Here is a 20,276-nt window from a genome sequence, read left to right as displayed (position 1 = left end):
CTTGACTGTTGCTCTGCTTAGCAAGGCCATATTCATGGAGATTGATAGAGGCTTCGACACCTAGCTGAGATGAACATTTGAGAAAAGGAAAATAGGTAGCCTTTGTTGCTCCGAGTCTATATGTGCAATGTCATGTACCCATGCTCTAGCCACCACCCCCCCTTTTCAGCGTAAACAGTATCTACTCTACCTCGCCATGTAAACAGTCCCCGGCGCAGAATTGAAAATCATCTGCTTCTGTATTCATACAGTTTGACCCCCTATTTCCATACAGCCCAACCAGCCAAGGCTCCAATATACCACAAAAACCAAACATCTTGAAAGAGGTCAAAAAAGAAAAACAGAAACATACAAGCAAAAAAGAGAAACACTCTCGACGCCGTAGACGATGCAGCCGCACTATGCAAGTTCGTAACAAAATATCAATCATCCTTTTCAGGCTGCTCCTCCGTCTCTCCTTTCGTCCTTAGGAGCTCTGCCTCCCTCGCCTCTCCGCTTCAAACAGCTCGCGCTTCAGATCCATCAACACATCTTCCATCTTGTACACTTCGCTCCGAGGCAGCGCGACTTGACGCAGTTGCTCCAGGCTGTTTTGTAACGTCTCCATGATTGTGAGGGCCGTGTCCTTCTTCTTCTTCTTCTCCTTCTTCTTCACCTCCGCCTCCTGTTCTGTGTCTTGCGGCTCGCTTTCCGGCTTGTCTGCCACTGCAGCATCATCCATTACGACATCGACGTCTGCCACAATAGATTCCAGGGATTGCTGATGCGGCTCCTCGTTGGTGGATGGCAGTACTTCGTCTTCCGTATTGCCACTCGCTTCCTGGCTTTCGGTAGCCGCCGCATCGGTCTCCTTAACCAGCTGCGACGCCGCCTCGTCATCTGTGTCTCCACCGCGCCGCTTCTTGTTGCGCTTGCTTGACCGCTTCTTCGAAGCTGCTGCTTTCTTGTTGCTGTCTTCGAGCTGGCGTTGCTGGCGGTGTCTTCGGGCACTCCCCCTTGTCTCCATGCCTGCAGCCTCAGACACCTTCTCGCTTGCTGCGGCTGCTTCGACATCCTTTGCAGGTTTGGGCGTTTCTGAGCGTTGCTTCTTTGAACGGCCCTCGCTTTGCCGGGACCTTGACCGCTTCCTCTTCTTCTTGCTGCCCGCCCCCTCGCTCTCATTAACAGGCGCCGCGGGAGTAGAAGGAATGACCACAGAGCTGGCGCGCTTAGCTGCCCTGCGAGTCCTAGGAGGTGATGGTGCTCGGGGCTCCTCGGCACTAGAGTGTTCATCGGAGCTATCTGCAACCACCTCAATAGTGTCCTGCACGGGACCGCCGCCCGACTCGAGCTCCTCCGCAAGCTTCATCATTCGACTTTCATCCCCCTCGCTGAGAGCAAACGATGTGTCTGTGGCCCGCGGAACGAGAGTCTTCTCAGGGCTGCTCCTGGCATCGACGAATTCATCGTCGCCTGATTTCGGGCTGTCCTCTACGCGGGCGGCATCACGCAGCAGGCGTTTCCTCGTCGGTGTCTCGGGAAGCCGGGGTGGTTCCGGCGAGGGCGAGGCTTCCCTGTCCGATAGGTCCGTCAAGTCCGAGGATGACGATTCCTCCTCGATGAAACTGGAGGGAATAATTCTCTCATAGCTAATGCCAACGACTTTTGGTTTGGTTTTCGCCTTGTCGTTGGCCTTGTCTGCTTGTTTCTCTCCTGGCAGTTGGGCCTCTGATGCTGCCTCTTGGTCATTGGGGCCTGGCGAGCCTGGAGGCGATGAGAATTCCCAACTATCCAGTGAGTTGTCCATCCTAGAGCGAGACTTGATCTCCGAAAGGAGTGGGTATGGCCGAGGCACGGGTGGCGAGGAAGGGGGGTCGTTGTCATCCACCTGCATGAGTTGGCCTCGTCGAGGAGTCGGTGTCGAGCTGACCAGGTTATCAAAGGACGCAGCACGACGCGGTGTTGTCTCTCCCGCGTGACTTTCAGTGGGGGCCGGAGCCTCAACGGTCTTGGGCGATTTCTCTTCGGGAGGAGGCGACGAGCTTGTTCGCATGTCTGAATAGATGTGCTCGGCTTCACGCTGCCTTTCCCGGACCTCCTTCTGTCTCTCCGTGAGGTGCTGAGAATCGTCTACTGGAGGCGGAGACGACGATGGAACCAGGGTAAACATGACCTGAGAGTTGTCGTGGCGGAGCTTGGGAGTCCCAGTCCGTTTCGTTGCCCTTGTGCGACTTGTGTCAAGGGACTCCTCTTTTCGGCGTTTTTGGGCCGACAGTCGGGTAGTTGCCCTTGAGCTAGACGCCGCTTGATTGTTCAATCGAGAGGAATTGGACGAAAGCATAACAAGACCGTTGTCATCCGGCGGCTGGTTGAGGGACGGCTCTTGGGCACCAAACGCACCGCCATTCTTCCCAGCCTTGGCCAGAAGCTGTTGCTTCTTTGACCCAGCTTCGGAAGCGACTGACTTTAAGCTGTCCGAGCAAGCCAAGTTCTCTTCGTCTCGAGCGAGCACATTCCATAGTTCTATCGTCGTGTCGACAATGGCAGGGAGCTTGCTCTTGAACGCCGAGGTCAGGAGTGGCTCTAACTGACTGAATTCGTCCTTCGTTAGCTGCCCTCGGCCTGCAAGTTTGGTAGATATCCGATCCCAGAGATGGATGAGCTGTTGCGGGTTAGTACAGAGTAACAGTGTAGGTTCTCGTGTGGTTCTTACAGTCTTTGAGAGCAGAGATTCTTCGTCATGCGCATAGCATGACTTGTCATCCTCAATCCATAGGCATAAGCCGGTTTGGAGACCGGTCAAGGCCTTGAGACCTAGCTGAGAGAAACATCTGACAAGATAGCTCTCAATGCTCTGCATCACAGGCACTATCTCACTATCCGAGTCGAAGACGGAGATCTTGTTGTAAAATGTGCGCAGAATTTGATTACCGAGTTTGTAAAGGTTGTCAAACGGATCCAACGAACCTGATCGTACAGACGTCAGGGAAGTTCCCCACAGCCGTTGCCGTGCAGTATTCAGAGCAGTTTGATCGCGCGGAAGCTTGGCGACACCAAAAAGCACTTGAGTTGCCTTCAGAGTGGTTGCAGATGGCCTCTGGATCTCGCTTGTTCCAACACAGGCCAGGAGCACCTTTGCCAGGGGTTCAACAACAGCGAGAGCGCGGCCGGCATCGCCTAGTTGCTGCGCAACGTGTTCTGAGAGTCGCTCAAACAGCGAAAACCATCGTTCCGATGCAAGTTGTGGATGCCCAACGAGACCGCGCTCAAGTAATGAAACAATATCTCGATACTTCGGTCCCAGTAGTTTGCCGCTACCTGTGAGAATGGCCGTAGTTTCGTTATTGTCCAAGGAAAGAGACAAGTTCTGTGCGGCTAGCAGCCACGGTCCAGAGGGAGATGGCGAGTCTCGAGGAAGCAGCTGCAGGAGCTCCTGTGTGAGCTCCAGGCGGGCTTTGGTTGATTTGCCGTGAAAGAACGGCTCGAAGACGCAAAGAAAGAACTCGGAGAGAGCTTCGTCCTCAGAAACGCCTGGAGGGACAGAGGACAGCATTGAGAAGAGATGATGTAGAGGTGTCCTGACGATTCCTGGAGAGCTTGATCGGCCCTGGTTCTGGGAGGGCGTTGCAAACGATTCGTAGGTGTCGACTACCGTCATGGCCAGTTTCTTTTCTGTAAAAGGAAGCATCCCCAGCGCCTTGACTAGTATGTCGATGAAATTCCTGATACTTGCCAGAAACGCTGGTGCTGGCAAGTTTGAAGAGGCAGGTATTCCGGTTCTCCAGATCATGGATAGTAAGCCAAATGTGTGAGCAAAGAACTTGGCTGTATCTTCCGATACTTTGATATCCTTGGCTGATGCCGCGGCAACAGCCCCGACAAAGGCATACCACAAACGGTACAACAAAGATTCCTTGTTGGCCAAGTCATGGAACCTCCTGCTCAGAATGGGACCAGCCGTCCCAAAGACTTTGTCGCAGTTTCGCCTCACCCATTTCGAGTCCAAGGGTGGCAGTTCCTCTGGATTTGCAGGAGGAATCTCCATGATACGATCCTGCCTCCACATGCGAGGTGTGGCCACATCCAAGAGACTTGTCAAGATACGGCCGGCCTGCATGAGGCAGTCTCCGGGGATTTCGGGCTTACCATCCAAATCAACAAGCTGGGACAAGACTGGCTGGACGGCAACGTCCCATGTCGAATCGAGGGAGAGCTTATCGTTCCCTGGAGCGAATGCATAGTAGTATAAGTTACATGCGCCACCAATGACTGTCCTCTGGAGCCTCACGGCCTCTTCCAACTGTCTTGGGTTTGCCCGTCTTCGTAGCTGGCTCAAGAGAGGCTGGCAGAGGGTTCCCAGTATTTTTGGGCTGACCTTGCTATCAACCAAGGTAAGGTAAATGTACCGATTCCAGGCAAAGTTTGCTTCCTGCTTCGTAGTAGCATCTGCTGAGTTGAACGCAGACTGGACGAGGGTTAGCCAAGGGCTATAGTACTGCCACCTTTCTAGCGGGCACCGCATGAAAAGAATGATGGCACTCCATATTTGTGGTACAGCCGAGGCGCTGGCTTTGTCTTTGAGCATCTCCTGCAGCCTCTTGATGTAATACTCGATGTAGGTTTGATCTTCATTCGCCGTTTGGAATATTTCGCTGGCTTTCCGCAAAAGTTGCTTCTCGGACCGAAGGGCGAAGCCGGCCTCGGTTGCAAGACTGATTGCCTGGGCTCGGATGTCCTTGATGGTGCTCAGCATATCCAGGAGCATATCCTTGAGCCAGCTCGAATGAGCAACCATATGCAAGCGTGCCTGTTTGACAAGCCGCCTATATATGTGTATCCGGCTCATGACAATGCTCTTGCCTTTGAGGTGGTTTTCGATCTGATGCAGCGCCGTGACCAACCGTCCCACTCGATCCGAGGTCATAACCTTGGGCGAGAAGTTTTGAAAGGCAATGACTTGCATCAGATGCCGTACAACGTCCTTGGGAGAGCTGGCATCTTCGAAGGCGCGGATTGAGTGGTCAACAATGAATATCCCAAAGTCGGTGGAGAGGGTCGATGCAATAGCAGGGAAGTGAAGGAAGGTGGCGAGAAGCGTGAGGGCGTGGTTGACTAGTGAAGTATCAAGAGCTCCAGTGTCGTTCTTGGACGTGATGTCACGCTGGATGAAGTGCATGAAGAGGCTCATCTTGTCTTGCAGGGCGACTCGGTCAGGGAGGTTGTTGGAAGCCTTCAAGGCCCTGGAGAGCGTCATGTACGCATCGAGTTTCGAGTCGCGATCGGCGCCAGCCAGCTGCTTTATTGTCGAGTCCAGCATCTCGATGATGTTGGGTTGGCCCAAGACCAGATCGAACTCGGCACCGGACGAGACGAGTGGATTCGGCGAAGGGGATGGTTTGAGGATGCCCTTGATGGGTTTGGAGGCGGGCGAAGGAACGGAGATTGGGGAGGACCGGTGAAGCCTTTCGATTGATCGGTAGTCAACTGGGTCTTTGTACTCGGTATGCGCCGACCAAACAACCCTCTTCCTTGTACGGCTTGACATCAACTGGGAGGCTGGCACATCGGTCGACGTCGGAGTGTTGGCGGTTGGAGGAGTCTGGAGGCTGTCCTGGGGATCGGAGGAAGAGGCGCGGCTCAGGATCGTCCTGGCGGTCGGGTCGCTCTCCTTGCCTGCTTCTCGTGGAGGCGTCGGAGGCCGCGGCGGCAGCGATTCGAGGTTAGATGCTGGAGCCGGAGCTGCTGAAGATGCCATGGCTGCCATGCAGCTGTCGGCGATCTAGACAGCAGTGAATCGGCCAGGGGGGAAGCGCGGCCCGCTCGACATTGAGATCCTGCGAATTCGACCCGAGGCGGAGGAGGAGACGGAAACGGGTCAAATTTTCAGCAGAGAGGAGAAGCAGAGGGATATCAAAAGCTTCACCAGACGGGCCGCCTCGCTGCCATCACGGCCAGGTGAATTTGCGGCGAGCTGGGAGGAGGTACGGAGTGACACGGCCCATGAATTTTACCGGCAATTCAATTAAACCAGACGCGATCACGCCCCAGACACGCTCAGACACGCGTTTTAGCGCCGAAACCCCCACTACAGAGTCCACGTCCCCTATAAGTTGGGGCGGCTGGAGCGCTGTACTGGTTCGGGTCACTGAGGCGTGCCTCTGGGGCGCACGCTCAGAAATCTTCGAGGTACAAACGATTCGGCATTGTTATGCTGGCTCTTGCAAGTACCCCCGTCGCAGCTCAAGCCAGGGGCTGCCAGCCCAGCACAGGGCAGTTGAGCCGGAGCTGCACGTCGCCTATCGCCAATCTCCGCTGCAAAAGTGCGCCGTTGCCACTGGACGGATCCGCTGACTTGATGCCCTGGTCGTGGGCCAATCGCAGCCAGAAGAGAGCTGTCCACTGCGGCCATCATGGCACGGGATAGAAGACGTACGAATTACAGACAGCGATAGATCAACTCTTCATTCAGCTGAAACCCCCGGTTCAGAGAAGTACTTGTCATCAGAGGCAGGCATTCGCTCATCTTTTCATCTCACTCCTGTAACCCGTAGCCTGACCTTTGGACACTGCCAGACCTGTCGTTACTGCTGTGCTTTACCATATCTACATATAGGCCTCTCCTCCTTTCCTCCACCATCTTTCGATACCAGCCTACTCCTGTCATCTCATAACCTCATCACGAACCGGCTGTAACCCAGCGGCGACCCGTCAGGGCCCGATACTTTATCAAGGCTTGACCATTTCAAGAGTATTTCTTGAGACTATTGGCCCTTCTTTTACGCGCATTCTGAATCGTCTCTATTCTCGCTATTCTCGCTCGTCTTCGCCATGTCCAACGTCCAACTGGGCACGGCGACTGGCGCTGGTGAGCCCCTCAGCAACCAAGCCTTGAGACTGCCTGTAGCTGACCATGCCTTGACCAGCAAAACTCCAGGCAGTGACTGAATTGGTCAACAAACTTACCGAAGACCTCGATAAGGGCTCTCTATCCCCCAAAGGTTTGACATTGGAAGCGCTCTCCTTAGGCCTAGTCGCATGATATTCTGACTGCTTTCTTTAGACCGAGATGAGGCTCTGGAAGAACTCAAGATCTACGGGCGAGACCCTCGGAATGCAGATCCCATCTTCACCAAAGAGGTGTGTTTCTATGCCTCAAGACACCTTGCACGATGATAGCAAACTGACCCTTGCTAGGGCATCTCGATGCTGCTACGGTATGGCTTTGACAGTCCGTCCAGCGACACAGCCCGAGCGGCTCTGAGGGTTGTGGCAAACTCGATGCTGCTGAAGCCTGAGATCAGACGGATGCTCGTGGACCAAGGCTTCGCCGTAAAGGCTTGCGAGGGACTCAAGACCGACAACTGGGATGATGAGTTTCTCAAGTCACGCATTCTGCTGCTGTCCACCTACGGGACGAAGGAGCACTTGGCTAATCTCATTGCCGAGCACAATCTTGCCGAGAATATCACGGAGAATTTAAGGCGACATGCCGAACTCGTGGATACCAAGTCCTCGCAGTCGCAGCCCATGGAAGACATGGCGCTCGCTGAGACGTTGAAGCTCTTGTTCAACGTCACTCACTTCGCCAAGGACGAAGTTGCTCGGTTCAATGGAGCCGTTCCGCACATTGTCACACTTCTCTGGAAGCAAGACATTCCAGCCTCTAGCCCTCTCGACTCAACATTCGGACCTTTGGTCAACGCCCTGATCAATCTCGACATCTCCACTCCTTCTAATCGAGAAGCCCTCTATCCCAGCTCTGAGCCCAACAAGGTCGCGGCTCGGCTGATATCTCTCCTCGATGCAGCCATGGCATTCTACGGTGACAATGACCTCGACGCTACCGTTACCCCCTTGGTTAGCACGATACTCAAAGTCCACGAGCATGCTCCCGAGTCAGTGCGCCAGTTCATCAGCAGCAAGTTACTGCCAACCGCAGAGGACAGAAAATCGGTTCTCGGGAAAGGCACAACACTTTCGGCAAGGTTACTGAAGAACTCGACCAATCCGCTGACTCCCTCCCTACGAGACGTCATCGCCCACCTTCTATTCAATCTATCTGACAAGGATGCTAACAAGTTTGTGGAAAACGTCGGCTACGGATTTGCTTCCGGCTTTTTGTTCCAGAACAATGTACCAATTCCCGGAAGTGCATCAACAGCCTTCAACGCCGGCGACTCTACAGGTGCCCAGAGGCTTGTGAATCCCATTACAGGACAATTCCTGGATCAAGAGAAGGTCGCAGAGATGCCTCCCATGACTGAAGATGAGAAATTACGCGAGGCGGAGAGACTGTTTGTGCTCTTCGAACGGTAAGCTCTCTTATTCATGTACCAAGATCAAACAACTAACAGCTTGCTTCCAGACTCAAGAAGAACGGCATCATCGACGTCGAAAATCCCGTTGCACAGGCTTTGCGAGAAGGAAAATTCCGAGACCTTGGCGACGACGAGGTTGAGGAGCTTGACTGACCATGTCGCACGTCAAGAGATCGGCGTGCCACGAGTACTTGATACTCGTATGTTGCATAGTATAATGGCATGACATAGCCTGAACTTGGGATGATTTTTGCAGGCGGCTTGGGCATCGCATTTGGTTATGCAGTGCATATGTTCTACGCAGGTTTTTGAGGAGACTCGCCAAGGTACCTAATTGATTGGCAGCGTGTGTCGATTTTCTGTGCCCAAGCTTCGCGTAATGGGACATTCACCGTTTACGCTCCCAGCCATTAACACCCTTCCAAGCAAAAGAGATGATCTAAAATATCGTTGTCATATAGAAGTGATCATTAAGAAATTGAGTGCGTTCTACTGATTCTCGAGTCTGAGAATGGCGTAATCAAGTGCGTGGAATTACCAACTCAACCACATGAGCTCCCAAGAATAATAGCCAAAGGTGACCACGTGACCGCATACATACTTCAGATGAACTGACATTCTTTCAAGCTACAGATGAAAGCATCTGTCAACACAACCTTCTTTACGCGTTTTCTCACTTCCTTCACTCTTCTCGAGCCGTTTGACCACTCCCTGCCCCAAAGATCACCCATCTTTGACGCGTTTATTTCCGACCCTGCAAGAACAACACCATCATCATGCCCCGATTCTTCGATGATCCCGAAGACGTCGACTCCGGCGAGCTCTTTCCTATGTAAGAAGCAATGCGAAACCACCTTTGATGAGCCGATTGCTTATCTTTGACGCCCGAGTTAGGACTTTTGAAGATGTCAAGTCGAACGCCTCCAGTCACCACACCTCACCGTCTCACTCTGCGATTTCCCCAGCAGCGTCCGAGGCGTCTTCGGCGAGTCGGTTAGCTTCTCTCGTCCGCTCGCCAGCCTCGCCAAAGTACACTTCAGCCAGGTCTTCAGCGCGTTCTTCACTCGCCAGACAGTCCAACGGCGCGGGAGAAAAGGTGGAAGGCACAGCGCTTGCTAGAGCTGCAGGTAAAGAGATGACCCCGGCTTCATCATCCTCTGGATCAAGACAGTCGACGCGAGTTCGTTCAGCGCCTGAAAAGGCAAAGCCTACTGCTGCTGCTGCTGCTAAGACCACCCGGAAAGCTTCTGCTTCTGCTAAGAGAGAGCTGCGCACAAAGGGAAGGACTGATGCGAAAGGCGCGGTTCGGAAACCTGGACGACCTGCTAGGACGGCGGCGAAGGCGCCAGCCACGACGACGAAGACAGCGGCGACTAAGACAGCTGCAGTGAAGCCGGCGGCAGCACCGCGCAGGGGAAGGCCGCCTGCGAAGGAAGCCAAGGCAGCAAAGCCGGCCAAGGCGGCCGCAGCTGGTGGCAAAGCGTCCAAGCAGGAGTGGGAGGTTGAGCAAATTGTGGACTCAATGATTGACGAGGAAACGATGGAGCATTTCTTCAGGGTCAAGTGGAAGGGCTACAGCAGCAAGGACAACACGTGGGAGCCGAAGAAGAACCTGGTCAATTGCAAGGATTTGCTGGAGGCGTATGAGAAGAAGGCCAAAAAGTGAGGATTGGAGAGTGCAGGCTGTTTGTCATTTAAGGGGAGGGTATATTGCGACGGGTGCGAATCAGTGTGGTTGTGAGAGATGTGGTAGTTTCCTCGTGCTCGATTCCCATACTCAAGTTCAGGGTAGGGGAGGCATATGGGCCATGAAGGAAGAACGCCGCCTTGCAGCAAAGACATAGCTCAAAGTCATCTACTACCCATCCAAGGCGAGGATTCATTTGGGCAGGCTGAGACGCGTAAATTGCAGCCCATATCGCAAAAGCTCTTTGAAACCATGTAACAAGAATAACTCTGCGCAAGCACCCGTGATGCTTTTCTGTTTGTCCCATACTGGCAGTCTCGTAACTCAATTCTACCGCGTCTACAGCCAATTGGATGGTCGCGCCCCTTCACAAGCAGAATTAGCAAGCCAGTCTTTCATCTAATTAGCTTGCGGCCTTAGCTCAGCTGGGAGAGCGTCAGACTGAAGCCTCTAAACTTCAATCACCTTGACATCTGAAGGTCGTGTGTTCGATCCACACAGGCCGCATGGCATTTCTTTTTGGGTTTTTTCTCTTCTTTTGGGAATTGTTCCATTGTTCTTGCTTCTGCCGAATGTCTATTGTTCCAGTCTTTGTTCTCATCCAATAAGGATATGGCAATGAGACAAAGTTGGCAAGAGAGCTTATACGTCAAGCTCTTGGATTACTACTTTACTACCTAGGTAGGACTCCTACATGTCATGAGTGTGACTGACCACCTACAGTACGTGGTAGTCCACTACAGGCGATTCTGATAGGATTTGACGAAGTTCCATACATACCTAGCAAACATATATATATATGACAACCCTTTCTGCAGGTACCGTTTTGGCATGTTCACTCATAGTCTCAACGTTCAATGTATCTCCAAGCCCTTCCCATCTCTATCGCTAAATGTTCAGATATGCAGTCGCTCGGCTTTCAAGTGTAAAAAGCAAATCTGTCTCGCACCCCATGCTACACATTCGGCGTTTGGAGACAGAACCCATACAGCAGCTCCATCACACCCGGGTCTTTAGGATCCTCCTCTTCCCACGTCTTCGCCAACCTAAAGCCCAGCTTCCGCAGCACATTCTGACTCGGCCCATTCGAATCCAGCGTCACAGCCGTGATCCGCTCCGGCTGCGGCTCCTCCTCGCTGCCCTCCACCGTGCTCCTCTCCACCTTGATCTCGACCTCCTCCCGGGGCAGCGCCCAATACGCCTTGAGCAACGCCGTCACGAGCTCCGTCGCCAGGCCCTTGCCCCAGAACTCGGAGCGGAGCATGTATCCAATGACGGGCCAGCCGAGCTCGCCCTCGCGCATGTGCGAGCCTGCCGTGCCAATCATCTCGCCCGTCTCGGCCCAGCAGACGGCGAACTCGTACGCCGCCTCGCCGCCGTCGGTCCCCGGCAGCCTGTTTGCGAGTATCTTTTCGGTGTGCTGCAGGTCCGGGTCGGGTTTGCCTTGGGATGTCCACTTCATGACTTCGGGCTGTATGCGCAGGAGGTGGAAGTCGTTGAGGTCTGTAGCGGCGTAGGGCCTGAGGATGAGGCGTTGTGTGCGGATGGGCTGGCGGGTGGACATGGGAGGGTAGGGGGTTTTGGGGCGTGTCGTTTTGACTGTGACCCATTCTAGCGGAGTAGGAGGATTGCTGGGTTGTGCCATTGTGAGGATTTTGCTCGTGAAGCGTTGGAGAAGTGTTGCGTGCAAATGTTGGAAGCTGTGACAGAGGGTCAAATGAGAACTCGAGGCTCTGAAGTGAAGTAGAGGGCCGAGATACTGTTGTGTAGAGGGAACAATATAAGTAAGGTCAGGTAAAGAGGGCTAGATCTAGTTTATATAGATCAAGCAAGTGGTTCTTTTGCTTCAAGATAGCAGCGTTGCTCATTGCGTGACTCATACCGGGTTGACGCCGGATTGCTAACTGAGAGCGGTATCATTCTCCATTTTGTGCCGTATGAGTCTCTCTAGATACCCTGATTATTATTTCTCTGGCTGTTCTGGGCCGTTTGTAGGCGGGCTTCCATACGTATTAGATGGACCGTCCTAAAAAGGTTGGTCGGCCGAAAACTTCTTCACCGGCTCCGCGCCAGTCGGCGAGCCCGAATTGGAATGACTGCCGCGTACTGTCGATGGATCAGAGGAACAGACTGCTACTCTTTGTCAGAAAGCATAAACATATTTGGTTCAGGGTAGTAGTAATGAAGATGACTGGCTCAGCGACTGGAAATAGGTATTAATGTTTGAATGCTTGTTTGTGATATCGAAAGGCCCTCAGCTTGCAATTGTAAAGCTCGGGCGTGCACCTCTTGTGGATGTCCACTTCTCCAGAGCAAAATCTGATTGACGCCGATTCACACGTTTCGTGGAGGAACACTGCTTCCCTGCCATTGACAGACGCTGTAGAAGAAACCCTGAAACATTCACTTTTCTTGCGTCGTAAAATCTACACCTTGTTCTGATTTTTTGGTTCATTCAATGCTCTTTTTTAAACGAGCAAATGCAGTGATATTTCCATGATCCGTTGTAAACACCCGCAGAACCTAGCCCAACCGTCCTCAAAACCAATACAATTCTTAAGCGAAAGTGGAAGGTCGCTTCGCGCTGAACAGCTTCTGAGTGCTGGTCTTGGTGATGCGGTGGGGGAGAGGGAACTTGAGGTTCTTGGTAACCAGCTGCTTGATGTAGGGGCGCTTGATGTCGGCGGTCTTCTCGATCTCAACAACACGGAGGATCTGGCAGATTCCAAGTTAGCATCGCAGCTCGCGCCTTCAGTATCGGTGCCCGGTGGAACATACGTGGATGGACCTGAAACGAGCACGGTGGCGGGCGGCCATGTCGGAGTACAGGGACTCGACAGCATCGGTCCTGGTCAGCTCTCTGTACTCCTTGTACATGTTGTGAGTGCCGGAGCGAGAGTCGTATCGCAGCCAGATGCCGAAGTTCTTGACCTTCTCGGGGTGCTTCTCGTGGATCTATAGGTTTTCCTTCCGTCAGTGGCCGTTTTCTTCGTCGCCTAGTTGGGATCGGACACCACGTACCGCCTTGATGCTGACGATCTCACCGGTGGCCTTCTTGACCTTCTTGAGACCACGCAAGAAGTACCAGTAACGGGACTTGGCGACAGTCTCGTTAGGGGCGAAGATGGTCATCCGGTACATGGCCGGGGTAGGGTTGGCCTCGGTGGGCAAGTGGCGGCCGATGACCTCGTACTCCTGAAGGCGACCTGGTTGCATTGTGTTAGTATCCAAGGCGGAAAGTAGTTTCTGATGTATGGAGGCCGTCGAATGCGCGTTGTCTGTAGTCTCGTGCTCAGATTGTTGTTGTTTGTCGTCGAAAAGTTTTCCTCTCTCTATCGAGTTCGAGACATCTTCTAGTTATATCCCTTGCTCTTATGGCTGCAGTATGATCGATTTCAAGCCCAGCTCATTTTTTTTTTTCCTCGTGGCGATGCGCTATCCATCTCCAATCGATTGGTCGAATTCGAGTTTCCGTGTCCGAAGTTGGCGGTCGGCTGCTGATTTTGTGACGAAATTCGACGGCTCCCAAGTCCTCCCAACAACGCGCATTCTCAAACTGGTGAACTGGTGATGGAGAATATTCTTACCCATCTGGAATTATCGTTAGTATGTACAATATTTGGTTGAGGTATCCTGGCGACTCACTGTGACTGTGGTGTCCTCGACAAATCGCGAAATTTGAAGATTGTCAAGTTAGAGGTGATGCAGCGATAATTTTTGTGTGCGGGTGAGTGGAGAGGGTTGAGCACCAAACTCAGCGCAGGGCTTTAACCTCCACAGCGATTGGTCAATAGACAGATCCGCAGCCCCACGAGATTTCCGAGCTCAGTCACGTGCACGGTCACAAGCTTGTCCGGCTTACCTCATCTCTGAGAGGGAGCTAGTAAGAGGTACGTACCGTGACGGCATTGCTGAGATGGGTGAAATGGCGTAGGAGCTTCTTCTGTGGTACGGAAAGAGTCCCAGGCTGATATCAACAAACTTTGAGACCTCTCGTCACCCTTCTTCATCCCGAATAACTTTGGATTAGAGCTGCTTAGAAGCTTCATCTTCTGTCGTGACTCTTTGTGGGCTAAACGCCAATCGGGCATTACCAACCGAGCCCGACGTCCTACCGGCATCTCGCTGCAATGAACGAACTGTTCAAGGGCTTCGCCAAAGCCCATGCTGAGCAGAATGGATATCTGCTCGCGGCAACCCTCTCGCCAGTTTCCCCAGCAGATAATCCTCAGCGCCTAAGGTCCATCTGGAAGAGCAGCAATGCGCACAGCGTCAAGGGTGACATCAAGCATTGGATCAAGTCAAATACATCCAGGAATCTGGATCACGAGGAGATCAAAGGCTGGGTGGAGGTGTATGCCGCATACTGGAATGCCGTCGGGGATATCGTTGCAGGCGAAGATGGCAAGGTAGCACGAGTTCTGGTGACTGACATCTAGTTAGCATGCTGACATTGGGGACAGTCAACATGGACCAAGGTCTATGAATCATGGAAGGAGTTAACATCGGTGCTGATCCGAGGTTACAACAACTTTGGCTTCGAAGCTTGGACAATCCCCTGCCTGTATATGGTTGGCAAATACCTGAGATTATTCGCCATTAAATCCGATACGGAGCGCAGCCGCAACCTCGGCGACAATTCTGGGGGAGCCTCACTAATGCAAGACGACTTTGACCCAGAGACGGAAAAACAAGGCCAGCTGAGAGATTGCGAACAGCATCTGAAGAGGATATTTACCCTATGCCTCAACGACAGGTTTGTTTCTCAAATCCGTCTCCTCAGGAAGATCGCTGACCTTGAGTTTAGAGCACCATTAGAAGAGTCGAGGAAATGGGGCATCTACTTCATCATCAACCTGCTGTTCAAGACTTATTTCAAGCTGAACTCTGCCTCTCTTTCGCGGACTATCCTGAAGACCTTGAGCGCCTACAGAGGAGATATGCCGCCACTATCAGCGTTCCCAAAGTCGCAGCGAGTCACTTTCAAGTTTTACGAGGGTGTCTTGTTCTTCCTCGAGGAAAACTATGTCGAGGTACGGGAATTGCCTGGCCTTAACGTGCCCAATCTAACTAACAATAACCCATAGGCCGAGAAACATCTCGTCGAAGCCTGGGAGCTCTGCCACAAAGATGCTAAGCCAAACTTGGAGTGCGTTTTCCTTTCGTCCCGTTGTGTTATTGTAATACTAACGCTTCGTAGGCGGATCCTTACCTACCTCATCCCGTGCCGTCTTCTCACCAGCCACGTCTTGCCGACAAAGGCACTCCTGGAGCCGTTCCCACGCCTACAGAAGCTCTTCCTCCCGCTAGCCCAATGCATCAAAAAGGGTGATCTTCACGCCTTTGACCTTGCATTGCAGGAGGGTGAAGACGAGTTTGTCAAGAGACGCATTTACCTGACGTTGGAGCGTGGTCGCGACATTGCCTTGCGGAATCTGCTACGCAAGGTCTTTATCGCTGGAGGATTCGACGAGCCCAAAGAGGGCGAGACCACACCAGTTCGCCGCACGCGGGTACCTGTCGCAGAATTCCGTGCGGCTATCTGTATGGGGAGTGGCGGGGAGTTGATGGACACTGACGAAGTTGAGTGCTTGATAGCGAACATGATCTACAAGGTATGGTTCATAGCTCTTGTTGTTCATTCCGAGGCGGCAATCCATTCACCACCTGGCTGCGTATCATCAGAGCCCGGCGCTAACATTGGCATAGGATTTGATGAAAGGATACATTGCCCGCGAACGGGGCATCGTGGTGTTGTCCAAGAAGGGCGCCTTCCCGGGCACAGGTGTCTGAAAGCGGGTGCCCTAATGAGCCATTCTATTCTCTCAGTGAGGCACTAAGCTGCCTAACCTTGAGCGGAAGACCATATGGCTGGCACAGGCGAAGGCTGCTCTGCCTGCTAGCCCTGTTAGACTCCTGATTGATGTGGCGTGCATTCAACATTAGCTAGCGAAGATGTTCGAAGATGTCCTGGTATAAGAGGCAGATAACTTGGCCAGCTTCAGCTTACAAACGGTGGTCGCCTCGAATACATGTGCATGGCTCAGCTGTTACCATGTCTGCCATCCCCCCCATCCCTTTTTGTGTTGGAATAGTGACTCACTTCCCCAAAGACTCGAAGATCCTATGGGGAAAAAAAGCCCAAGAAGTGGTCCCCCATGCGCATATCATCAGGATGAGCGGCAGGTAAGAACGCTTGGCACTCTATCCGATACAACACCACCTGCTTCACAGTGCTCTGCCGCATCTAATCAAGACGTGCTGATACAGTAACCAAAATATGATGAGGTCCCCTCTTCGACAGGCACGCAAAAGAAAAGTGTGGTGCTGATGCAAGCCTACTCTACTATCCAAGGGCAACAAACACGAATACTGTGACTTTGGGGACTATGCGTCCTTCCATTGACGGGAGCCAGACATGCGATCTGGTCATCAGCTCAATCTAGTGTAAATCCTATATAATCCCTCCTCCATGAAACCGGATAATCGTAATTCGCATAGTGCCATCATCATTCTTGTTTCAACAAAATAGATAGGAGATATAGGCCGCAACAAGTGTTGGCCTGGATAATAGAGGGATAATTGTACAAATGATAACGGGCAGAAAAGTCATGAGTTAGATGAGGAGATTAACATTTTCCTTCAGTCTTTTTGGTGGTTTGAGTTGTGTGATTTCGGTTGGTATCGTCCTTTGGCGATAAACATAGGAAAATAAAATGCCATTCTGACAGCAGGGGCTCAAGGGAATCACACATGGCAAGTAAATCGCCTTCTCAATGGTCAATTCCATCGCAATCAGAATGGAAAGAACCAGACAACAATAACAGCACAGCAAGGAAAAGAACCTACTGCGAAGACGAAATATCGTCGACGTGATTGCACAGAGCGACAAACAGGTCAAAGAAGAGCGGGGTGCCTCCGTTGAACATCTCGAGCTGCATCGTGCCGCTTCGCTTAAAGGTGCTACGGGAGCGGATGATGAGAGCCAAGTAGTGCGCTCGCAGCTTGGAGTCGTTGTCGGGGGTGTTGGCGTATGCGTATCTGGCCGAGGCCAAGATGGTGCTGCACTGGATGCCTGACTCTGCAGGATAAGGTATGTCAGCCGGGGGGCTAAGGTAATAAGCAAGCAAGGAAAAAGTGGGAGAGTATTCAAAGGAGAGAATGAGACTTACGGAGTCCCTGTTTGCGAAGAGCCAGCTTCTTCAGTTCGTCAAGGCCATATCGTTCGGCAGCACAGTAGATGACGGTGTCCTTGAGGAGATCCCCGTCAACGCCGTGATGGTAGACTGTGCTCTCCGCGGCCGCCCTCTTGTCATCGCTGTTGGCAATGGGTTCCAGTTCCCACGAGTCCCGCCGTTTGTTGTGCACTAGACGAGGATAGTAGTCTCCCTTGTACATGAACTCCAGCACTGAGCTGAAGATCTCGGGCTCTTCGTCTGGAAGCGAAATTCTCTTCGCAGCGGCATCGGTGTAGAGGTTTCGCATGGCGTTGTCGAAGAAGGGGCTCGCGGCGAGGACGTTTTCATGGGCTGCAAAAAGGCGCTGCTCGGCACCGACAACGAGGGTCACGATGGAAGAGTTCAGGCTGCTAGAGATCACGTTAGCATACATAAGCTATGATTCATTGATGGCAAGGGTTGAATAGCTTACCTAGTCATGATGGTGTCCTCGCCTAGGGCAGCAGAGCAGGATGTAGCTGCTCTTCGATGGCGAGACTCATGGCGTCTCTTCGATATGCCACTGTCCTTGCTAAAGGGAGAGCTGGACTTGGACACCTTGTGGCCCTTGGAAAAGCTGCCCTTGGAGAAGGTCCGGCTGGAGGACTCGTGCCGCTGAGAATACATTGTGGATCTGTAGAATAGAAGGGGATTGGAACAGTAAACAGGAAGATAATAGAGCAGAATTCCATCAATAAAGAGGAAATGTACTGCGTGAAATGCTCATAGCCTGCAGGCATGAACCATTGAAGAAAACAAAAGGCGAGTCGATCGCTGCGAGGAACCGGTTTCAAGGCACCAAGCGAGACGATGCTGGTTATTCTTGCGCATAAAAGCGAGGTGGATGCCATGCTTTTTATACGAGACCGGGCCCAGGCCCATTGAATGGCGCTGGCTGCCTACGGACACCCCCTAGATCCCTTAGTGAGGCGGTCTAGGCAGGGTTGGCGATAATGGGATGACACAACGCGTCCTTTCGGTTAATTTCGCGTCAGATGTGGCACAGTGTATTTACAGTGCGCTACGGTGAGACGCCAAAAGTCTGCGAAAGCACGTGATGTTAGGCGGCACTTGTCTCGACCATCTTTGAGGCGGCCAAGGCGAATTCACAGCTCGATGGATGACCAAGGATCCTTGTTGAACCTGTCGAGTCACAGCGAGGACGGGTGGAAATCCTCGTACTGTAGAGGGAGGGGAATGGCCGGCAGGATGGTGGCCAACAGCAGACAGCCTGTTTCAGCAGCTTGATAGCCGTGCGGTGCCTGGAGCCGTGCAAGGCATCCCGACGCTGGCCTGCAGGTTTGCCTGATAGTGCAGCGCAGCTACGGGGCGTACCAGATCGAAAGCTTTGGGGGTGCGAGTTGCTGGAAACTTCATCAAGATGAACATTGGGATACCCAGCTTTGACTGGGGCCAATTTCAGAGAGGTCTCGATCCCGATCAAGGCAGAAGCTGCTCTGTCTTTCTGAACTCTCTATCTACTCTTCACACAACGGCCAGAGTCTCACAACCCACGGCTTCCTCCAAGCCACACGCTTGGGCCATGCATTGTGCCGGTGGATCATGGCTTGATTGTGTCTGCAAGGAACAGGCCTCGTTGCATCTGAGTTTCTGGGTGGGCTAATATTTGCACCAGCTAAGACGGGTAAGGGCCTCTGTGAGGTGAGTGTGGGTGTGTGCGTGTTGGGCGCAGACTTTGCCATGACGAGAAGTCGTGGCCGTAGTGCAACTTATCGGCCTGAGCTTCAAGGTATAAGATTCAGAGACGGTGTTCACGCTCAAGTTTTGCCTTTTGCCAGTCCAGACAAGCGTTGCACCTGATCATTCGAGGATTGCCGCGCCCGCGACACGGCCGAGGCGATAGACTGTGCAATGGCCTGTTTGCCGTGTCTCCGCACCATCACGTCGTTGTGGAGAGCTCCGCTGACGGTGTGCAGCTCTGCAAACAGATGAAGGTCCTTGCACCGCTGATAGAGAAGGCGGCCGTGGTCAGAGGGCACCAGTTCGTCTTTACCCGCCTCGACTATGTACACCTCCGGCTTGTGGGCTTTGGCGGCTATCGAGCCCAGGTTTGCCCAGCTGTCGAGGTGGTTGCGCAGAAACGGCCAGAGGTGACGATACGGCAGCCACTTTTGCGGATAGAGTGCTTCGAGCATTGCGCGGGTATTCGTGAACGGTGTCTCCAACACCAAGGCATTGATTGCTAGAGTGTCGCCATCTTGCGTCTTGGCTGCCAGGTTTGTTGCAAACCCGCATCCGATGCTCTGTCCCCAGAGAATGGTGATGGGCGCTGCCTGGGCATCTTTGTGCTTCTCACGATGCAGCTTTGTGATCCAGCGAAGTGCTGCCTCGGAGTCCAGGTTGATGCCTTTTTCAGAAGGGCGATCGTGGGATGTCCAGTACCCTCTGTAGCTGAGACACACCATGGTGTAGTGAACCTGTCCCTCAGTCGCCGCCTTGAGCTGGCGCAAGACACCAGAGATGTCGGGCAGTCGTGGGGGAAGAGACGAAGCATTTCCTAGACCACGACTCAGCCGGTTGATGGTTTGCAACAGCAGGGGTACGGCGGCAAACCTTGAAAGTACAAGATGTAGACTGGCGTCTTTGAGGGCTTTGGGGAGCCAGCACCAGCACTCTCCTTTCCACACGATATCTCACTTAGACACAGCGCAAGCTCTGTGCCATCTAGGGATTTGATCCTGTCCTCGCGCCACTCGACGCCACCGCATTGGCGAGCAAACTCTGATATCCTCATGCTCCTGGCATTTGGCGGGAGGAATGGATTGTAAATGATGGCGTTTTGGAACAAGACGAGCATGATGCACTTGTAGCACCAGAGAGCGAGGAAGAGACCGGTGAAGATGGCGGGCGGCACCAATGCCTGGCCAACGTGGATTTGCCTCCTAGCGATGCCTCGCCCGCGTCTGCACCCATGGTGGACGACGCACTTCCGCCCTTGATCTGCCCATGGCGCAGCTGTTCGATATTGCCTCGTGGTGACATGGATGGCCAGCCGTCTGAGATGCGCAAGCGATGGAGGTGATGCAGAGGAGAGGCGCATTACTGCAGAGCCTA

At 53.0% G+C, this 20,276-nt stretch overlaps 7 protein-coding genes across 7 annotated transcripts; 2 read left to right on the top strand and 5 right to left on the bottom strand.

Annotated features, from left to right (window-relative positions):
- Positions 1 to 466: 466 nt before the first annotated feature.
- TRIREDRAFT_78343 (uncharacterized protein) lies at positions 467 to 5,734 on the bottom strand (the record flags this gene model as incomplete). The annotated part of the gene is made up of 2 exons (XM_006965594.1): positions 467 to 2,641; positions 2,693 to 5,734. The coding sequence occupies 2 exons, from the start codon at positions 5,732 to 5,734 to the stop codon at positions 467 to 469; spliced, it is 5,217 nt and encodes a 1,738-aa protein (XP_006965656.1).
- A 1,170-nt stretch (positions 5,735 to 6,904) lies between these two features.
- TRIREDRAFT_62401 (uncharacterized protein) lies at positions 6,905 to 8,450 on the top strand (the record flags this gene model as incomplete). Its single annotated transcript, XM_006965748.1, has 4 exons — positions 6,905 to 6,977; positions 7,040 to 7,116; positions 7,174 to 8,291; positions 8,345 to 8,450. Coding segments are annotated over 4 exons (1,374 nt in total), but the record flags the coding sequence as incomplete, so codon positions are not given.
- Positions 8,451 to 10,939: 2,489 nt separating this feature from the next.
- TRIREDRAFT_78340 (uncharacterized protein) lies at positions 10,940 to 11,636 on the bottom strand (the record flags this gene model as incomplete). Its single annotated transcript, XM_006965593.1, has 1 exon — positions 10,940 to 11,636. Exon 1 carries the CDS (start codon positions 11,627 to 11,629, stop codon positions 10,940 to 10,942), a length of 690 nt encoding a protein of 229 aa, XP_006965655.1. The 5' UTR covers positions 11,630 to 11,636.
- Positions 11,637 to 12,540: 904 nt separating this feature from the next.
- On the bottom strand, positions 12,541 to 13,200 carry TRIREDRAFT_107784 (uncharacterized protein; the record flags this gene model as incomplete). Its single annotated transcript, XM_006965592.1, has 3 exons — positions 12,541 to 12,699; positions 12,763 to 12,939; positions 13,006 to 13,200. The coding sequence occupies 3 exons, from the start codon at positions 13,198 to 13,200 to the stop codon at positions 12,541 to 12,543; spliced, it is 531 nt and encodes a 176-aa protein (XP_006965654.1).
- Positions 13,201 to 14,114: 914 nt separating this feature from the next.
- TRIREDRAFT_107781 (uncharacterized protein) lies at positions 14,115 to 15,777 on the top strand (the record flags this gene model as incomplete). The annotated part of the gene is made up of 6 exons (XM_006965747.1): positions 14,115 to 14,393; positions 14,448 to 14,740; positions 14,792 to 15,017; positions 15,072 to 15,133; positions 15,185 to 15,599; positions 15,694 to 15,777. 6 exons carry the CDS (start codon positions 14,115 to 14,117, stop codon positions 15,775 to 15,777), a joined length of 1,359 nt encoding a protein of 452 aa, XP_006965809.1.
- A 1,052-nt stretch (positions 15,778 to 16,829) lies between these two features.
- Positions 16,830 to 17,828, bottom strand: TRIREDRAFT_107780 (uncharacterized protein; the record flags this gene model as incomplete). The annotated part of the gene is made up of 3 exons (XM_006965591.1): positions 16,830 to 17,065; positions 17,157 to 17,572; positions 17,635 to 17,828. The coding sequence occupies 3 exons, from the start codon at positions 17,826 to 17,828 to the stop codon at positions 16,830 to 16,832; spliced, it is 846 nt and encodes a 281-aa protein (XP_006965653.1).
- Positions 17,829 to 18,135: 307 nt separating this feature from the next.
- On the bottom strand, positions 18,136 to 19,627 carry TRIREDRAFT_107779 (uncharacterized protein; the record flags this gene model as incomplete). Its single annotated transcript, XM_006965590.1, has 2 exons — positions 18,136 to 18,174; positions 19,019 to 19,627. The coding sequence occupies 2 exons, from the start codon at positions 19,625 to 19,627 to the stop codon at positions 18,136 to 18,138; spliced, it is 648 nt and encodes a 215-aa protein (XP_006965652.1).
- Between the last annotated feature and the right edge of the window lie 649 nt (positions 19,628 to 20,276).

The sequence above is a fragment of the Trichoderma reesei genome (genome assembly GCF_000167675.1).
Source record: "Trichoderma reesei QM6a unplaced genomic scaffold TRIREscaffold_10, whole genome shotgun sequence".
NCBI classification, from domain to species: Eukaryota; Fungi; Ascomycota; class Sordariomycetes; order Hypocreales; family Hypocreaceae; genus Trichoderma; species Trichoderma reesei.
The sequence above is the reverse complement of the archived record's forward strand: the minus strand, read 5'-3'. Positions and strand labels throughout refer to the sequence as shown.